The 20,199-nt window shown below is 37.1% G+C and overlaps 1 protein-coding gene across 2 annotated transcripts in view; it reads right to left on the bottom strand.

The window, feature by feature from the left end:
• Positions 1-283: 283 nt before the first annotated feature.
• The window catches only part of Golga5 (golgin A5), a 35,433-nt gene continuing 15,517 nt past the window's right edge, over positions 284-20,199 (bottom strand). For both annotated transcript variants that reach the window (XM_046440614.2, XM_058577739.1), the window contains exons 7-13: positions 16,389-16,559; positions 13,994-14,122; positions 10,215-10,313; positions 6,458-6,668; positions 4,424-4,529; positions 2,556-2,619; positions 284-734 (exon numbers count right to left, since the gene is read on the bottom strand). In XM_046440614.2, coding sequence (XP_046296570.1) covers positions 654-734; positions 2,556-2,619; positions 4,424-4,529; positions 6,458-6,668; positions 10,215-10,313; positions 13,994-14,122; positions 16,389-16,559 — 861 coding nt within the window. In that variant the 3' untranslated portion in view covers positions 284-653. The remainder of the gene's footprint in view (positions 735-2,555; positions 2,620-4,423; positions 4,530-6,457; positions 6,669-10,214; positions 10,314-13,993; positions 14,123-16,388; positions 16,560-20,199) is intronic.

Genomic DNA, 20,199 nt, shown 5'->3' on the forward strand with positions numbered 1-20,199 from the left:
AGAAGGGAGAGCAAGGTCCTCAAGCAAGAGCTTCCTCTGGGGAGCAGCAGCAATTCTCTAAGGTCACTTTGGAGTGATTTCAGGCTCCACTCAACTGAAATCCATCTGCAAAGGTCTTATTTATTTAATGGGGATGAAAAACCATTATTTAAAAAAGAAAAAATGCACAGTAAATTTTATTTATATATTTACAAAAAGATTTACACCAGTCAGGTCATTAACATGTAAAAAGTAAATCTCTATCTGCAAAGTTAAATATATGAAAATACAAAGGCAGACTGAATTACCAAAAAAGAAAACTTTTTATTTTTATCACTAAATACAATTTCCCTGATTATAACCCATAATCAGTGTCACCTAAAATACAGGGAGGTCTGTACAAAGGTGAGCAACCCCAGTATCTACATATATTAAGACCATTGGACTCAAAAAGCAGAGCTGAGCTTATTGAATTATGTCTGTTTTAGAAACTCTTACCATTTGAAGGAAACAAGAGGGAGATTTAGGTAGCAGAGTAGTTATATAATAACTTAAAAAGTTAAAAGCTGTAGTGATAAAACCATCTTGTGCACCCTCCTCAGCAGTTTAAGCAACTGGCCTTCCCGCAAACTCCAGGTTTAGTCAAAGACCATCAGCAAAACAACTGGGCTCTTTCATTTGCCATACGGTTGGTCATGGTGCATTTCTGGTGTGTAAGTCAACAGGACAATCATGACCCAGAGGTGAAGCAAAGCCTAAAAATGGGGGAAAAAACAACAAACAATGTATAAATAAATCAAGTCTTTTCCTCAGGCCCGCTGAGTAGTGCACTGAGGGAAGGGCAGTGCCTCCTGTCTCAGCACCCTTGTGGAGGCACCAGATCTCAAACAGCAGAGCTCTATACATGTTTACTGGATGAATAATGAAGGAACAAATGAACAACTACAGGAGCTCAGTGCAGGAGGGTCATCAAGAGGTGCTACGCCCACAGACTTCTCAGCGGAGAGCAGTCAAGCCCTGAGCTTCAACACCTTCCCAACACGCACACACCAGAGCGCAGACAGCCAATCAGGGGATCATGCAGAGTAGAAGGCAGGATTAAAATCGTTAGATATACAGGGAGTTGACTGAAAGACTTAGTGAAGAGGAGATGGGGAAATATTCTTTTATTTTTGGTACCAGGGATTAAACCCAGGGTCGCTTAACTACTGAGCCACATCCCCAGCCCTTTTTGTATTTGATTCTGAGACAGGGTCTCACTGAGTTGCTTAGGGCCCAAGTTGCTGAGGCTGGCTTTGAACTAGCGATCCTCCTGCCTCAGCCTCCCAAACTGTTGGGATTACAGACATGCACCACTGTGCCTGGCTGGGAAAATATTCTTTTTTTTGTGTGTAGATGGACAGAAAACTTTATTTGTTTATGTGGTGCTGGTGAGGATGGAACCCAGTGCCTCAAATGCTAGGCAAGTGCTCTACCACTTTCCCCAGCCTTGGGAAAACATTCTTGACAGGAGTAAAGTGTCAGTGTCACGGGCTGATTTAGGGCATATATGCAATCCAGTGACAAATCTCTTCTAATTCCCCCAAGGTAATGCTGAAATCATGTGACAGGCTTCCTTAATGCCTCATCACCTTGGAGTGTTCGACATGTGGCATCACATGCTGGCAGATGGTATCTGTGTCTCTGAAAAACTCTTAACACCTGGGAACTGGTCCCAGTGGGGTGTGTTCTGAATCCTTTCTGATGCCATTCTTTTTTTTGGTTCTCCCCATCCTCCCTCCTTAAACACTTTTTATTTAGAGGAAGAATTCTTCCCTCTAGTGGTTCACATGGAAATTTCTTTTTAAGTAGATTTTTATTTCTTTTCAAGAAATCAGCCCATCTTAATTCAACCCAATCATTATGAGACACACCCAGCCAGCATTGTGAGCGGGCTTTTGAGGCACACAAGACATATGCAATGGCATTCTGACCCACTTGACCATCTTATTAAAGCTTAGAAATCTGGAGGGAAGAACTGGGATTTGGCTCAGTGTGGAGTGCTTGCCAAGTATGTGTGGGACCTCACGTTCCATCCCTAGCACCACAAATAAGTAAATGAATAAACAAACTTAAAAAAAAAAAAAAAAGAAAAAGAAAAATCTGGAAGGAAATATATGAGCTTTGACATCTGTTTAGAAAACAAAGCAAAACACATGAAAATAATTTAAGCAACTTTATAACATCAAGATAAAAAGGCAACTAATAATTTTTACTGTACTTTTATCAGTATAGGGGCTTAAAATGGAGGTAACTATTAAACTGCACTTAAATTTTATTTGTTGGAAAAGCCTCTTAACAATTTATGTTCTAGACATAATGAACTGTTTACTTAAGAAATAAAGTATTTTTTCTTTTCTTTCTTTTTTTTTGGTATAGTGCTGGAGCAGAACCCAGGGCTTCAGGGATGCTAGGCAAGTGCTCTACCAGAGCTACACTACAGCCCTAAGGAAAGAAAACTTATTACCAAAAATAAGAGTTATTCTCTTTCAAAAGTGACTGCTAAAATATCAACAAGACCGGCAGCTGTTACTTACCATATAGATGATTACAAACACTCGAGCTATGGGGTATCTTCGGAGAAAAATTCCCAGACGAATACTGTGCAAACAGGGGAGAGAGAGAAGAGAATTACATGTAAAGACAAATCTTTCTGTTATTATTATTTAATAATTTGGCAAATCAAAACTATTTATATAGTCATCATAGAACAATGATTTTTACAGTAAATTGTTAAATGGTTACTTCAGATAACCACATAGAAATGTCATAGTTATTATTTGGGTTTTGGCTGTTAAACTTTAGCATAAGGTATTTCTATTAATTCTATAACCACAAATACAGAAGGTAAACTTGGTCCCTCTCTAAATAATTTTTCTATTAGGAACAAAAGAAGTTATAAAAGATGAGGCAAGCCACATGGAAAAGGAGAGTCTGGTTGGTATTAACTGGTAAACAGCTAATCTGGAAGCTTTTGCGTGGATATGTGCTTTCAAAGGATGAGGCTGTAGACACTCAGTGAACACCTGAGTAGACGGGTGGAAGCCTGTGACGTCCTGACCATGTTACCCACACCCTGCCCTGTTCAACATTCTTTCCCTATTAAGATGGACGCATGTATAAACAACTTTCTGCTTTTTTTATTGGCACCAGCACAACACATTGCACTACATATGCTAAATAAATGAAGAGTTGAAATTCATGCACTTAGTTTGGAGAGAATTACTATGGCATCCTACTCTAAGAATCTTAGTATATCATTCTTATTATTTTTAATAATATAGCTCTATTCTGACAAGAAAGGTCAGAAAAGACTACTATATTATATAAAATTTATTAACTTATTATTTTTAATAATATAGCTCTATTCTGGCATTCTGAACCACTTGACCATCTTATTAAAGCTTAGAAATCTGGAGGGAAGGACTGAGATTTGGCTCAGTGGTGGAGTGCTTGCCAAGTATGTGTGGGACCTCACGTTCCATCCCTAGCACCACAAATAAGTAAATGAATAAACAAACTTAAAATTATTATATTATATAATAATTTATAAACATCAAGAAGCAAAAGTACATAGGTTATTTACATATGAACTTTATCAAGGCTATATACAAACTGCTAAAACATTTCTCAATTAGGTGGATGTTTGCTAGTGCAAAAAATTTATACGTAAATATAATACTATATACATTTTATGTATTCTTTATGTGCTTTGAATAAAAATATCCTGTTCAGTTAGATACAGCAACATATTTTCTTCTAGCCATACATAAAGTAGTGGGATAAAACATTCAAATGGATAATTTTACATGAAGGAGAGGCTTTCTCAATGAGATTCAATGAGAACTAGTTGTACCAAGAAGAGAAATGGCCAGGGTTAGAAATTTCCAATAAAGTGTAGGCACTGGCAGACCTCTTTAAGCAACTTCATGGCATTGAAATATCACAAAAGAAGTCCGGTTAATGTCACTTGAAATTTCAGCTCTGCTGGATGGGACTCAACTGTGACTGTACCCACTAGAAGGCATTTTTTTTTTTTTTTAAAGAGAGATGGGGGGAATCTTTTTTGTTGTTGTTGTTTGTTTTGTAGATGGACACAATACATGCCTTTATATTTTTTTTTAATGTGGTGCTGAAAATCGAACCCGGGTCGTGCCCATGCTAGGTGAGCTCTCTACCGCTGAGCCACAATCCCAGCCCATAGAAGGCATTTTTTTAAAAAAAAATTTTTAATATTTATTTTTTAGTTCTCGGCGGACACAACATCTTTGTTTGTATGTGGTGCTGAGGATCGAACCCGGGCCGCACGCATGCCAGGCGAGCGCGCTACCACTTGAGCCACATCCCCAGCCCTAGAGGGCATTTTAAAAACAGTTGATCATTCATCCTGACAGGTACTGCTTACCTAAACTGGTCAATGGAACTAGCCGCTTTGCGAACTTTTCCATACATTCCTGCTAGGTTAGTTTCTGCATCATTAAAAAGAACAGGAACATTTCGCAAACGTGTGCCTATTTAAATAAAAAAATAGATTAATGTACTGACACCAAAAGGAACATCCTAAGAAAATTACAGTTGGAAATATATTATACGTGGATGGAATTCTCCAGGCCAGCCTTCTAAGCATCACATGCAAAGTAGATGAGACCATGAAGACAAGAAAGATAAATTCAATTACAGAAAATGTTTAAACTTCCATATACACAAAAATAAAACAAATAAAAATGAAGAAAATAATTTTAGCAAAAATCAAAGTTTATGAATATCCAATGTGGTGAGAGCCTGAATGGCCTTTGCTCCTGTGCCACAGTCTCTGTAGGATACTGAGGACTCTGACTCCCAAGTTCTTATCTCTAGTCCTGACTCCCCCTCTCAACCTACCCTCTGCCTGTGCACCTCCTTCAGGATGTCTGAGGGACACCTCAAATGCTTCAGGCCCAACACTTCGGACGTGACGTCCCCTGCTGACCTTCCCCTCCTGGCATTTTCCGTGACCTAGTATGTGACATCTGCTCAGGCCAAAACCCTTCACTCCTTTCTCTCCAACTTCACAACCAATCCGGCAAATCCTGTCAGCTCAACTGACCCCCACAATCCAATTTTGGTTGAAATCACCATTTCTCATATGAACCGATACAATAGCTTCCCTAATCCCCCTGCCCCAGGCCTTAGCCTTCTGCAGTCCATTCTTTGCATTTACTTCTTATAATGCAGAGCTGGGGATCACCTCCAAGGCCCTGTGCATACTGGGCAAGTGCTCTACCACTGAAGCACACCCCCAGCCTGAGTCACTTGAATGTAGCAGCCATAGGCATCCTGATAAAATGTAACTCAGATCAGAGGCGCTCAAGAGCCTCAATGGCTTCCTACTTTGTTCATAAAGAGTCCTTACGCAGGCCAACAGAGCCTCCTGAAAGCTTTCTGAATTCATCAAACACTTCTTTTGCCCTCACCCAGCTGCACTGGATTCCTTTCTGTTCCTGAAATATCCAGGAACACACCTGCCTCAGGACCTTTGCATCTGTTCTTTTCTCTGCTTGCTTTTCTCTATAGGCTCCTTAGAGTTCACTTCTTTTCCTCCTCTGGGACTTACGTGCCGCTTTTCAATGAGACCTTCTTTGACCACTCAAACTATGATTTCCTCCCCACACTGTTTCTCTTTAAAAATTGTTTTTTGTTAAAGAATTTTTAAGTCATAGAACAGAAAGATTTGCTGAATGACTGCATGTACAATTTCTAAGATTAAAAATCTGATCTGCTGCCAGGTGTGGTGACACACGCCTGTAATCCCAGTGGCTCAGGAGGCTAAGATAGGAGGATCGCTAGTTCAAAGCCAGCCTCAGTAATGGTGAGGCGCAAGCAATTTACTGAGACTCTGTGTCTAAATAAAATACAAAATAGGGCTGGGGAGGTGGCTCTGTGGTTGAATGTCCTTGGGTTCAATCCCCAGTACCAAAAAAAAAGAGAAAAATCTGATCTGCAGATGCTTATACTGGCACATTATCTTTGAATATGTATTCTGGGAAATTATAGATCCCTCTTTTAAAACCATAAAGCATGGATGAATTTCTGTGAATTGCATATCACCTTTAATACTCATAATTATTTATTAAAACAATATTAAAACAAATTGTGTTTTAAGTTCCCTAAGAGCCCCTCTCTATGAGTTATCTACTTCATCAGCAGCATCTTGTTAACTATCTTATGTGTCTCAGCATGATGACCAGTCTTCAGGCCTTCTTTCTCCTCGCCCAACACCTGTAAGGACATTCCTTAGTCCACTACCCATCTTACTATGCTCACACGGCAGCACACAGCTCAGGTCTCACTTCAGAAAGTACTGGGTTCTTCATGGAATAAAGTTTCTTTTCAAACAAAAATCGCCTTTCTGTAGTTTTTCAAAACCATGTTTGCCTGCTGTGTTCTTTTTGTGGGTTACCTTCTCCATTCTCAATTCCAGACATGCTGACGGGACACGTGGAGGCAGAGCTCATCTGTTGCTCGAGGCGTTCCAGCTGAAAGACCAGGGAGTTCTTTTCTGTGCTGAGACTCTCCAGCATGGTCTGCTTTTGGATGAGGGTCTCTGTTAGCTGATGGAGTCGACTTTCTAACTCGGACTGACTGCTGTTACTTAAAGTTTTATTGGTAAGCTGAAAGACAAAGCGTTCGTAAAATTATCACACTAAATTAAAGTAAAACAATATACAAATCACATTACTACATTTTCACGTATATATTGTGGCATTAACTATTCTTCCAAAACTCTAAAATGATTCACTAATGTCTACAGAAGAAATTTTCAAACTGTATCGACTGACGAATTTGGTAGTTCAAAAATGAGCACTCAAAAAGTTAACAGAACAGAATGGGATGTTTGCTGACATTCACATATCATAGTATGTGAGGGTACTATGTTGTGAAATTCTTTTTGTGTGTGTGTGTGAATGCACGTGATACTGGCACACATGCAAACGGTTTTTTCTACTGTGGTATAGGGCAAAGGGCATACTCCTAGGTTCTCATTTCTATTCTGCAATTTTCTAGCTATTTGACTTTAGACAAAAAAGAGAATTTCCAACACCATAGATAACCACTGTTCTGATTTCTATCATCAGAATTTGGTTTTGCCTATTCTTGAATTTCCTATAAATGAATCATACAGTACGAATGCTTCTGTGTGAATATTTTTTTAAAAAGATTTGTCTAAATTGTTACAAAAGTAGTTTTCTTGTGTAACAACTACCGCTAAGTGTGTCACAACTTGCTTATCCATTTTTCTGCTGATGGAGATCTTGGATATGTCCAGTTTCTGGCTACTTAAAAACACACACATTATGACAATTCACGTCATAATGTGGACATCCACCTTCAGTTACATTGAGTCAGTGTCTACAGTCATAGGGAGAAGCACGTTAACCCCGTCAGAAATAGCCACCACTCCACAGTGGTCATGCTACTGAGTGTCCCCAGGGCATGTGAGAGTTCTAGTTGTATTATATCCTCACCAACAAGTGGCACCGCCAACCTTTAATTTTTGCCATTATAGAGGGTGTGGAGTGGTGCAGCTGATGATCTGGAGCACCCACTCTTGGGCTCCTCTGACCCTCCCTGCATCTTCCTTTGTGAAGCTCTCAATAGCCTTCCACCTGCTAAAAAAACGGTTGTGGGTTGTGTGTCTTTTTATAATTAGTAAGAACTTTCTTTTACCCCCATTACAAATCTTTTGTCAGACAGATATACTGCAAATCTCTTCCAACCTGTGGCTTGCTTTCTTTCATTTTTGTACTCGTATCTTTGATGAGCAATTTTAACTTTTTAAGAAATTCCTTTATTTTTTTTAAATGGGCCTTTATTTTGTTTGTTTATCTATATGCGGAGCTTAGAATCGAACCCAGTGCCTCACACATGCCAGGCAAGCACTCTACCACTGAGCCACAACCCAGCTCAGCAATTTTAATTTTGATCAATTCCAGTTTATCTTTTTTTTTAATTTTTGTTTTTTGAGAGAGAGAGAGAGAGAGAGAGAGAGAGAGAGAGAGAGAGAGAGAGAGAATTTTTTAATATTTATTTATTTTTTTTGGTGGGCACAACATCTTTATTTTACTTTTATATGGGGCTCAGAATCGAATCCAGCACCGCATGCATGCCAGGCAAGCGCGCTACCGCTTGAGCCACATCCCCAGCCCAAATATTTATTTTTAGTTTTAGGTGGACACAATGTCTTTATTTTATTTTTACGTGGTGCTGAGAATTGAACCCAGTGCCTCACGCATGCTAGACGAGCGTGCTACCACTTGAGCCACAACCCCAGCCCAATCTCTTCTTCATCTACATTTAAATGCTTTTTGTGTCTTCTGAAGAAATTCACCTTCCTCTAAATTGTAAAGTTTCTTCTATGTGTTATAGCTCAGGTCTGGCTTTTTCAAATTAATTTTTGTTAATTTCACAAGTCTAGTTAGCGGATGGGAGCAGTAATTTTTAAAGAATAAAAAAATTCAAACTGGAACCTGCTTGTAAACAAACATATTGCTCTCCCAGAGGCCCAAAGGCAATAGGATAAGCAGAAATAGCATTTTTCATTCACTTAAAATAAACCTCAACGTATGAGGTTTCTCTATATTAACATGCTAATTTCTTTTTAAATTATACAAATCAACTTCCTTCTATGAGATAAAAGTTTTTCTCTGTTCTTAATTAGGTGAAAAAAAATCTTTTTTTTTTTTTTTTTAAGTCTTTTAACTTTATTTTATTTAGTTATTTTTTAATATTTGGTGCTGAGAATCAAACCCAGTGCTTTACACGTGCTAGGTAAGTACTCTACTACGGAGCCACAACCCACCCCAAAGTAAAAAATCTTTAAAGAGAAATTCTTCTATGGTTAATTTTGGGGGGTTGGGGGTAAACAGGGATTGAACTCCAGGGTACTTGACCACGGAGCCATGTCCCCAGCGTTCTTTTGTATTTTATGTAGAGACAGGGTCTCATTGAGTTGCTTATCATCTTGCTTTTGCGGATGCTGGCTTTGAACTTCTGCCTCAGCCTCCTGAGCTGCTGGGATTACAAGTGTGTGCCACTGTGTGCCCAGCTATGGTTAATTTTTTAAAAAATACTTTTTTTTTTAATTTATAGATGGACACAATACCTTTATTTTATTTATTTATCTTTATGTGGTGCTGAGGATCAAACCCGGTGCCTCGCACATGCTAGGCAGGCACTCTACCACTGAGCCACAACCATAGACTTATGGTTAATTTTTGATTGGCTAAAGTAGCCCAAATCAAAGGGTGTAGCTCAGGGGTTGAGCACATGCTTAGCTTGTTACTTGGTTAGGGTTCAATCTCTAACCAAAAACAGAACAAAACCAACCAACAACTAAAGTAAAAAATATCATGATCATATTTTAGACGTAATAAACAATATATATGTAGTATATACAGAAACACTTATTTAAGGGTTAAGCCATGTAGTCTTTTTGCTCCTTCTTTTTCATGTCTTTGACCTTTTGCTGGCAAGATCCTTTATATTTAGATAGACTTAATATATAATGGACACATTGGTTATGAGTCTTCATTATTTAGTTAGCTAATGACCTAATTTAAACCTTGAAAAGTAAATAATTTTAGTTTTAAGTTCTCAGACTTGAAAAGCAGTCCATAACTTAAAATGTTATAAAATATTTTTTTCTCAATTTTTATAAGATTTTGGAAAAGCTGATGTAAGTGTTCCCTCTTCCCTTGCCTACATTTGTGAAGTGTGTAAAGGAGAAAAGGACAACTACAGTCACAATGATAAAGGCTTCGGTAGATCTGGATGGAAGGCACATGGGTATCAATTTCTCTAAGTTTATAGTTTTAGAGTTTCACAAAGGCTTGGTGACTTTTTTATGGACATCCTAGCAATTATTAATAGGAGACCTATCACTTTTTTTAAGGAAAAATAATACATAATTAGAAAACTGATAATCAGTACAATCACACTGAAATCAGAAGGTATGAAAATATGCAGGTAATTCTAACATTGGGTGACTCTCAAGAAAGCAAATCTTGGCATATAACAAATGTAGACTTCAACGGCAAGAGATAAATATTCGTCAGAATTCAGATAAAAACAGGGGAAGAAAAGATCTTGCTGTATCCTTTTAAAAAAATGTAGCTTTATTATGACATTTCCCACAAGTTGTGAATGCTGATTCCTACCTGATTCCTGAGTTTTTGAATTTCTTCCTCACGATCTTTAATTCTGCTTTGCAAAGTGTTCTTCGTTCGATACAGATCTTCCTCTATGTAGTGGAATTCCTACAAAGTGAAGCATGAATGGAATAAATCTAAATCAGTGTCCTTATATCATCCCCAGAACCTAAAGTGGGCACCTTTAGTGGGCACCTCAATACCATGCTGATTATATACTGAATGAAAACCAGAGACTTGGATAGCTCAGATGAATAGCTAATACTTCAACATGACATAAATACAGGCCCCAATATATCTGTTAATAGGATAAATCATCAAAAAACAGAAAATACTTTTATCTTGCAACAATGTATGCAGGCATGTAGTAATACAAATAATGATAACAAACTGGAGAAAATAATTCACTACATATATGACAAAAAAAATAAAGACCCATGTAAACTAAAAGGAAGTTGATAAATGAAAACACTTTTTACAATTCATATCTTAGAAAAAAAGGCTAATCTCCCCAATATACACAGAAATTTCATGATTGCTTAGAAAGATCAATATACAACAACAAAATAATTGTTTAAAAAATAAATAATATTCTCTTCTCCAGCAATATCATTTCTAGTACCAAACACAGGGAAAATGATTCATTCTCCCTAATAATCAAAGAAATGTAAATTAAGCAATAAGTTAATTAAACAAATGTTTAATAATTAAACAAATGTTTAATTATATCTAACGTTATCTAATGTTATATTATATCTAATATACACAAGAATGCAAGGAGAAATTTTTATCATTATTAACAAATTGACACAAACCCCTTCTGAAAAGCAGAAATATATTATATGCCTTAGAAGATTTATAGCTTTTGATCTAGTAATTCCCTTCTCAGATATCTAATTTAAAGAAGCAAAGATTTAAAGTTAAAGATATTCATACCAGGACAATCATACGAAAAATTTTAGAAAAATAATAAAAAGAGTTCATTGTTTAAGTAAACAAATGATAGTCCATCCCTATTGTGGAATATTATATAGCCATTAATATTATGCTTTTGAAAAATGTGTAATAGTCAGTAATTATAGAAAATTAAAAATGAAGATGGATTTTGAGTTTTAAAATTTTGTATATAAGCATAAAAATGGAAAAACTTAACCAAATTTTGCTATCACACTAAAGTGGCAGGGGATATATTTCTGGGAAGTAGGAGGGGAAAAAGTCACCTTATTAAAGAAAATTAAAAAAAAAAAAACATACACAATCAACAGGCCATAACCTCTTAATTTTTTATTCTTATTCTATCAGACTATGTAAAAATCAGCCTTAGAGGTTTAATTCACCAATTTTAAGTATAAAATTAGATGCACTTTGACAATTGTGATCTATTATCACATCCACAATGTACAATATTCCCATCACCTCAAAAAGTAACCCTTTTTCAATCCCCTTCCTGTCCCTTGGCGGCTGACAACTACTGGCCTATTTTCTATCACCACAGTTTTGTCTTTTCTAGAATGGAAACATACAGTATATTATGTTTTGTGTCTTGCTTCTTTCACTTAGCATAATGTTTCTGAGTATAGCTTATATCAATACTTCATTCCTTTTAACTGCCGAGTACTATTTCATTGCATGGGTATACCACAATTTGTCATTCATTCTGATGGATAATTAGGTTCTTTCTAGTTTTCAGCTTTTCTGAATAAAGCTTCTATGAACACTCAAGCACAAGTCTTTATGTGATCATGTTTTAATTTTTCTGTGGTAAATAGATAACATAAAGAATAAAATTTCTGGATCTTAAGTATGTGTAACTTAAAGGAAAAAACCCTACCACACTGTCTTCTGCAATAGGAGATCCAGATTCCCACACCTTTGTCAAAACTTTGTATTTTCATTCTTAATGAGCAGCTGTTCTAGTTGGTGTGTACTGGTATCACTGTGGTTTCAATTCACATTTCCCTAATGATTAATCATGTAGAGCAGCTTTTCATGTGCTTGGATGTATTAGGTAATATTTTCCACCTGTTTTGCTCAGCACTGAGAGTGAGACGGGAAAAAATAAAAACCTCTGGATTCACTTACACCTGCACTAATGCATTATTTGTACAATGGACACAGTCAGGTTGGAATCTAAGAGCAAAGTATATGCCAATCCAAAAATATGCCCAAATCACTAATGTACAACATAGGAGGGGGAAGAAAGAATAATAATTAGAGTTGTTAAGAACTTTCAAAAGCACTATACTTGTATATAGCAGTGATAAAGTAGCAGGAAGAGAGCTGTAGGAAGAAGCCATGGCAATAAGACTCAAATTGCAGGAGACTACTTCATACTCTCAGCTGGATCTGCTCCTTTCAGATTGAAAAACTTGAGATAAAAAAAGAGACAGGTCGATGGGGGAATTAGAGCAGGAGAATCACAACTGACAAAGTGTGCTTTTTTTTACCCCTCAAAGCACAAAAATTCAAGGCTGAAATTGATAATAAACAGTCAACAGCTAAATTTAGTTCATTTTCCTACTTGACTCCCTCATTTTAAACAGGGACCTGGGGAGAGGAGCAGTAAAACCACTTGCACTAACAGGAAGAAAATGATCCCAGGAACCACTGAGCACATCACGTTATTGTCTTAATATATAACAGCTCCTTGAATAAAGTGCAATTTCTGAAAGGACAGCTAATCTTATGATTAAATGATCTAAAATAGCCTATGACACACCCTGAAGGTTGCTGCTGGGTGACTTATTCTCTTACTACTCAGGAAACAGATTTTAAGTGCTACTTTCATAATAAATTATCATGGAAAAAAAAATATAAGAATCCACAGAATCAGAATCTAAGAGCAAAGCATAAAAAAGTAAAAACACATTTAAATACAAAGCAGAAATGTCATATAGGATACACTGAGAATTATAAGAATATTTTTCTATAAAATGAAGAGAACCATAATGATTTTATTTCTATCAAGTGTCTATAACAATGTAGCTACTTAATGCATTAGAAATATTAACATTAAATATAGAATCTCATTCTGAAAATATAGCTATAAATGTGGTTTTTAAATTTTTTTTTTTAGTTGTAGATGGACTTAGCTTTATTTTTATGTGGCTCTGAGGATAGAACCCAGTGCCTCACATGTACTAGGTAAGTGTCCTTCCACTGAGCCACATCCTCCACCCTATAAATGTGTTTAATATTAACTATCTTAATATAAAAACTTTTATATAAATACATGTACAATAATTTGGCTTGGAGAACAAATTACTAAGTGAAAAATGAAACACAATCTTAAACATGATTTGTAAGAATGGTCTGTATACGGATGTTTTCTCAAACAGATGAATAGTTCCCACAGCACTAACATTGTATTTCTATTAAATAATATTTACCATAGTTCCTAGGAAGTACCAACATAGTCAACTATGAAAATCAACAAACTAATATCAGTTTTCTATCCATACATACCCTAACAAGGAGATACAACAAAATAGAGACAAAGGGTAGTAGAAAGGGATTTCTGGGCTCTGAGGTAGGAATCCCGGGTTCTATTCTACTCTCTAGTTAGTTTTACAATCTTAGGCAAGTCATATTTACCATCTTGTGCTTCTACTTTTCATCCGATAAAACAAAAAACAAGGAAGGTGGTATGTAAGATAGGGAAAGCTATAAGATCCCATCTACCATTCACGTTTCCAAAGCCCACACTCTAGCTTTCTTGAAGGGAGTCTTCTCATCTGACCACTAGAGGACAGAGGCTTCCTCAATAACTGTCCATCTCGGAATCTTACCTGCTTCAGTCGCTCCAATTCTGTTTCTAGCTCCTGTTTAGATGTTTTCTGCCCAGCTATCTGGTCTTGCAAATCTTGTAACTGTTCTCTTGCTGATTCTGCTTCACTAACCTGCTGAGTTTCCATGTCCTAAAAAGAAGAACCTTACATGTAGAAAGCAATAATTAACCGTTCAGTTCAACATGTACAGAGCAACCATCACGAGTCAGGAACTGGGCTCAGCGGGCACTGGAGGGATAAAGATGAATGAGACCGTGGCTTCAGCCCACAAGAAGCACCCCCAACACCTTCCCTGTGTAACACGGCTAACAGTGAGCAGAATGAACAGGATGCTGCCGCTGCAACAGCATGTAAACCATGGGGTCTCCTAAGAGTGGATGGGCAGTGGCTTGCTGAGAGATGCAAGTCTCTACTATAAAGCTGAAACAATCTCAAAAAGAACAGAAGTGTAAGACCAATAAGGACTTCACTGCATTCGTTCTCATTACTGCAGGTTACAATTTGTGGGTGTCTGTGTGTATGCACCAGGAATTAAAATAAGCAACAAAACTTTTACATCACCTGAAGTTAGCATATTATTTTCTTCTTTTAGCTTTATTACTATTATCTGATTTCACATTTTTCCTTCTTACTTTGATTTCTTCAAACTTAAAACCACTCTCTGGATTTCCTGCTAAATCTACTAATGCAAAGCACATAGCTCTAGGTTTCTATATTTTTCCCACATAGGTTAAGCCAAACTCCATTCATAGAGTTCTACAGGAGATTGAAAGCATCTTAATTTTCTTTTACCTTTTGGTACATTCTTTTTTAAACTCGTCTGTTATCTCCACACACTCTTGAACTTCAGATATTATTTCAAAGTCCCAAGACCAACCTTCCAGGTAATCAAAGTGCAATCCTTTAAGCTCATACAACTTTGTGAATGTAGAAGAAAAACATTAATTCTGATTATTTTTTTTCCCTGAACTTTTGGGGCTATCAGAAAGTAGTTCAATCTTTGTCAGGCAATTCTTGAGGCAGGCAGAATGTCCAGTGGTTAAGAATACATGCTCTGGAGTTAGACTAGGTTCTAATCATGGTTCTGCCACTTTACTGTCTGGTGGCAAGTTACTTTCCTTCTGGTACCTAAATTTCCTTGAGTATAAAATGAGAATAACATAATTAGCCTCACAGGATTATGGTAAGGAATAAATATATGGACATATGTCAAGTGTTTGGTGAAACATCCGTAAGTGACAGCTGTTATAATTACTTACACCTCATCCATTTTACTAGGCATAATACTTTTTATTGTAGATTTCATAAACAACTTTAGAAGGGGTAGGAAACTGGGTCAATGACATTTATGATTGGTAAGAGTTATTTTTTTACCATTTCAAAAGATATGAAATAGTTGTTATAAATAAAATTTATTATCTACCCAATTTCTAAGTTCATAGGATTGAATTCTTTAGAATTTAAAATTATTTACACATTAAGAAAAAAAATCCTATTTTAAGGAATGTAAAAAAATCCAGAAACACCAGCAATTATTGTTTATTAAGGGACTGTTACAAGTCAAAAACAATTCTAGGGCCTTTATGCATTATCTTTACTTTCAAGAGAACTTTTGTTTAGCTTCATTTACACATGAGGAAACTGAGGGTCAGTGAGGTGAAGCACCTTATGCAAGTTAACATCTATTACACACCAGAAAGCCTCTGCTCTAGACAGAGGTCTTGCTGACACAACCTCCACACTTCCTTTGGAGTTCACAAGTTTTGCAAGTCAACAACTTGCATAATGAATGCAAAGATGAATATTCTTGCAAGATTTTTTTTTAAGGAAAAGAAAGATCACTACCTTGTACTTCATCTTCTATTCTCAGAGGCTCGCTCCTATGATATTTATGTTAAAGATCCCATGTTTAAATGAAAGAGATGGCCAAATTTTATATTTAAATTAAATATAGTAACTATGTACTGTAAGATTACACATAACACCATAATTAAAAGAACATCCCTGAGCCTATGCTAATATTAGAAAACATTCCAGTTTTACTAACAAGCCCAAAATCTGTTTTTAACAATTATAATGTAAGATTTGTAAACTTAAGACTTCTGTCTTGTTCCCTGTTATAACTCCAAGTCTAGCTACATTGGCAGTACTTGCTAAGCATTTATTGAATGAATGAATCTAGTTACTTGTTTGTTATTCCCTTAAAGTTATAGACATTTAGTGGACAATAGCACTAATGCTTTAGATTCACTTCTATGTGGTAAGTAATATTCCCAAAGAAGTTTCACATATTTTTTCAATAATGCTCTTTCCTCCAAAATACAGAGTCCACCATCTCTCAAACTGATAATATCTGAGGCAAATGGTTGTCTGGGAGGCTGACAGTCCATCTTACCTGTAGCTCAGACCTGAGCTGATGTATCTGGCACATCAACTTCTGTATTTCCTCCCTCTGCATCTCCTTTTCATGCCGAAGTTCTTCTAGCTCCATGCTATTAGCAGTACTGCTATCTAGACCTTCAAAACCAGAGCCTTCCTTTAAGCTGTTAATCAATTTTTCTTTAGACTGTTACAAAAAAAAGAAAGAAAGAAAGAAAGAAAGAAAGAAACATGTTTAAGCAAGGCAGACATTAGAGTGCATACAGATTTTTATTTATCTATTTATATTTTGGTGGTATAGGAGATAGAACCCAGGGCCTCATGATTGCTAAGCACACACTCTACCACTGAGTTATATTACCTGTGTTTATTATGTTCTATACTTACATACTGAGTATCATCCCACCACACAGAAACTAACCAGCTATGGAAACATTCCAACATTATATCCATCAAAGAAAGTCCACAAATCATTAAATCTGTGAGAATAAAAATGCAATAGAGCCTTGTAATGTCCTTGGATTTTAGTTCCCGCAATCATGTCATAGTTGAAAACTTCTCATCCACAAGATTTTTCTTGCCGGGCATGAGGGTGCATGCCTATAATCCCAGCTACTCAGAAGGTTAAGGGAGGAGGATACTAAGTTTGAGGCCAGTATCGGCAACTTAGACCCTGTTTCAAAATAAAAAATAAAAAGGGCCATGGATATGACTAAGTGGTAGAACATCCTTGGGTTCAATCCCCAGGACCACAAACAAAACCCCAGTTTTTCTTACCTTTTTCTCATTTTTTCCCCCATCACATTCCATTCAACAAATATTTATGGAACACTTAACACAACTTTAGTACTGTGCCAAGTGTCCTGTGTATTGAAGATAACGTTTCTTGTCCCAGATAGTACCCTCTTGCCTTATCAAGCAGAAGGCAAAAAACTCAATGTAAGAGAGATATGCCCAGATCACTTGAAAGAGCTTTTATCCCATATGGCTGGGATTTTTGAAAGTGCAGCAAAAACCCAGGATGAAGCATAAGAATACAAAAGCACAGAGGATCTAAGAGAAAGTATTGTGCTGCTCAGACAGTACATTAGGACCAACTTCTAAGAGCTCCAGATGCCAGGCTAAACTCTTTTAATTTATTTGGTAAGCTAAAAAAAAATAGCAAAGGTTGACTAGGGAGTGATATGACCAGAGATGTATCTCATGAGGGTTAGTCTGATAGTTCTGTGAAGCAGGTGTTCACAAAATTCGGTCCATGGGTCAAATCTGGCCTGTGGCCTGTTTGTTTTACAGTTCATATGCTAAAAATGTTTGACTTTTTAAAAACATTTAAAGGATTATAAAAAATAAAAAAAGTATCTGTGATGGAAACCAAATAGTCCACCAAAGCCTATAGTATTTACTATTTGGTCCTTTGCAGAGAAAGTCTGTGGACACCTGGCATTAAGGATGAGTTGGAAGAAGAGTTCTGCCATATGAAGATCAGTTAATAAAGTGCCAATTCTAGATCAGTAATAACGATGACTAACAGCTTTGATCTTAAATATATTATAAAGTCACTCTCCTCTATCAAAGAGAATTTTCCCTTCTGTAAGTGGCAGAATTACAGGTGATTTCTATTGCCTTCCTTGAACTTTGTGTTTTTCAAATTTTCAGTAATGAACATGACCATTTATATGATTTTAAGTTATTTAAACAAGCAAACCTTTTGTCCTCACATCCCCATCTAGCTATGTACCTTTCCTTATGTCCATAGTCAAACTACCCCATCTTCATTTCTTCACCTTCCACTGAACCCTGGAAATCTCCTTTGTGAGATCCCCAGGGATCTCCCAGTGCCAAATCCAATAACTCTGTTCTGTCATCACACCAGAGACAGCTAAGTGCCTCTGGTCACCCCCACTGGGAACTCTCTCTTTGCTTGTCTTCCTTGGATGGCAGGTGTCATTCTCTTTCCGTTCTTTCTGATCTCTGACCATTTCCCTTCCCAGTGTCTGTCTTTTGTGGGCTTTTTTCCTCTATTTTGTAAATGCTGATGTTTAAGTCTGTTCTTTGACATTGGTCTACGAATCTCCCCTCTCCGGACACATACTGTTCTTTAAATTAAAAAAAAATAATAATAATTGCTGATGGACACAATAACTTTATTTATTTTTCTGTGGTGCTGAGGATCGAACCCAGTGCCTCATGCTTACTAGGCAAGCACTCAGCCTCAGCCCTACATAGTGTTCTTGATTAATTTTACCGATGCTCACAACTTACAGGTTATATTCCCATGGCTAAAATGCTCACATCTCTCTCCTAGGCTTCATGTTTGTGTTTCTAATTCCTTCTTGATACTTGCAGCCCAATGTCACATCAATTTTGCAAATTCACCATAATTTGTCTAATCTCCTTCAACTCTAACTTGCTGCCATTCCCGTTTTTCTCTGTTACAGTATAGGGGACAACATTCACACATGCAAACCAGAAATCTGCAGCCATTCTTCCTCTAATTAAATTCCCAAGTCTCATGTTTTCTACCGTCTATGGATCAGTTGTCCTGTTTGCTATCCCTGCTGCCACAAACTTTATAGATCAGGTCCTCATTCTTTCTTATAATCACCTCTTCACCATCTACCTGCTTCTGATCTAACCAACCCACCCTTTGTTCCCTCAGTGTATTCAGTAATTTCTTGTGAACCAGGCACTGTGCTGGGATATATAATGGTGAACAGATGGAGGTCCACCTCTCACCTAACCTCTTCACTGCTGCCACTCAAATCTGACCACACTACTCAAATTCTTTAACATCCCTCCCCCTGTTCCCTACAGGAAAAAAAGATCTAGTCTTTGTTCTTCCACTAAGTAACCATGTGCTCTTTCTTTGGGTCTTATCTCTCATCTTTTAATCTCAAATACTTTATGCTCCAATAACAGGGAACTAGCTCCCCTAGTATGCCATGTTTCCCTCAGGTCCCCTGGCTCTGGCACAAGCAGTTCTGTCTGAAATCTCTTCCTCAGCTTGAGTCTTCCTACTCATCCTTCATGTTTTTCTTTACAGAGTATCTCCTTGATGCAGTGAGCCCTGACATCCCCAGGTACACTGTAAGGGTCTTTTCTCTCCAGTGCCCATTGAATTGCATCAGTTACTTTATTCTATCCCTTAGTCTAGACTTTGGTTTCTTCCCACTGAGCTTTGTTTCCTTAGCACCCATCAGGTGCCTAGTGAATGGTCACTCGTAAGTCCCTTCTCAATGAATGGGGAGGAGAATATGATCTTTCATGGAGGTAGAATCAAAAAGTCATTCTGAAGATGGGGCTGAAGGAAAAGGGTAGAGAGATAATTCTGATACACCTGACCCTGAAAGGAAGGAGGATGACAGGTAAATAGTTCAAAGTAGTAAAAAAGTTAAAAAGAGTATTGTTTTCTTAAACAAATACCCAAGATCTAGCTTTTGTTCTTCTACTAAATAACCATGTGCTCTTTCTTCAGCTAAGCAGAAGCAGCAGCAGAGGGAGACAAGTAGGAAGAAGAGAGACAGACTCATGGAGGAAGGGCTTGGATGAAGTAGGAAGGAGATGGAATCAACGCATGGGGAGGAAAGTCTTAGGGAAAAAAGGAAAAGACATATGAGAGGCAAAGGAAAAAGAAATTGAATATATATTAGGTAACTATGGTCTTTTTTTGGCAAAACAGAAGGTAAGGTCACTTCAGAGCTAAGGGAGGGGCAAAAAGGCTGGGTGAGGTGATTCTGAAAGCTGGATGAAACTGAGATCAGTTGCTTTGAAAAAATTCAATAAGGAATCAGTGAGGAAGAATAAAGTGGCCACTCAACAAGACATTA

The sequence above is a fragment of the Marmota monax genome, unplaced genomic scaffold (genome assembly GCF_021218885.2).
Source record: "Marmota monax isolate L192 unplaced genomic scaffold, Marmota_monax_Labrador192_F-V1.1 WCK01_AAM20220418_F8-fsc00017, whole genome shotgun sequence".
In the NCBI taxonomy this organism is placed as follows: Eukaryota; Metazoa; Chordata; class Mammalia; order Rodentia; family Sciuridae; genus Marmota; species Marmota monax.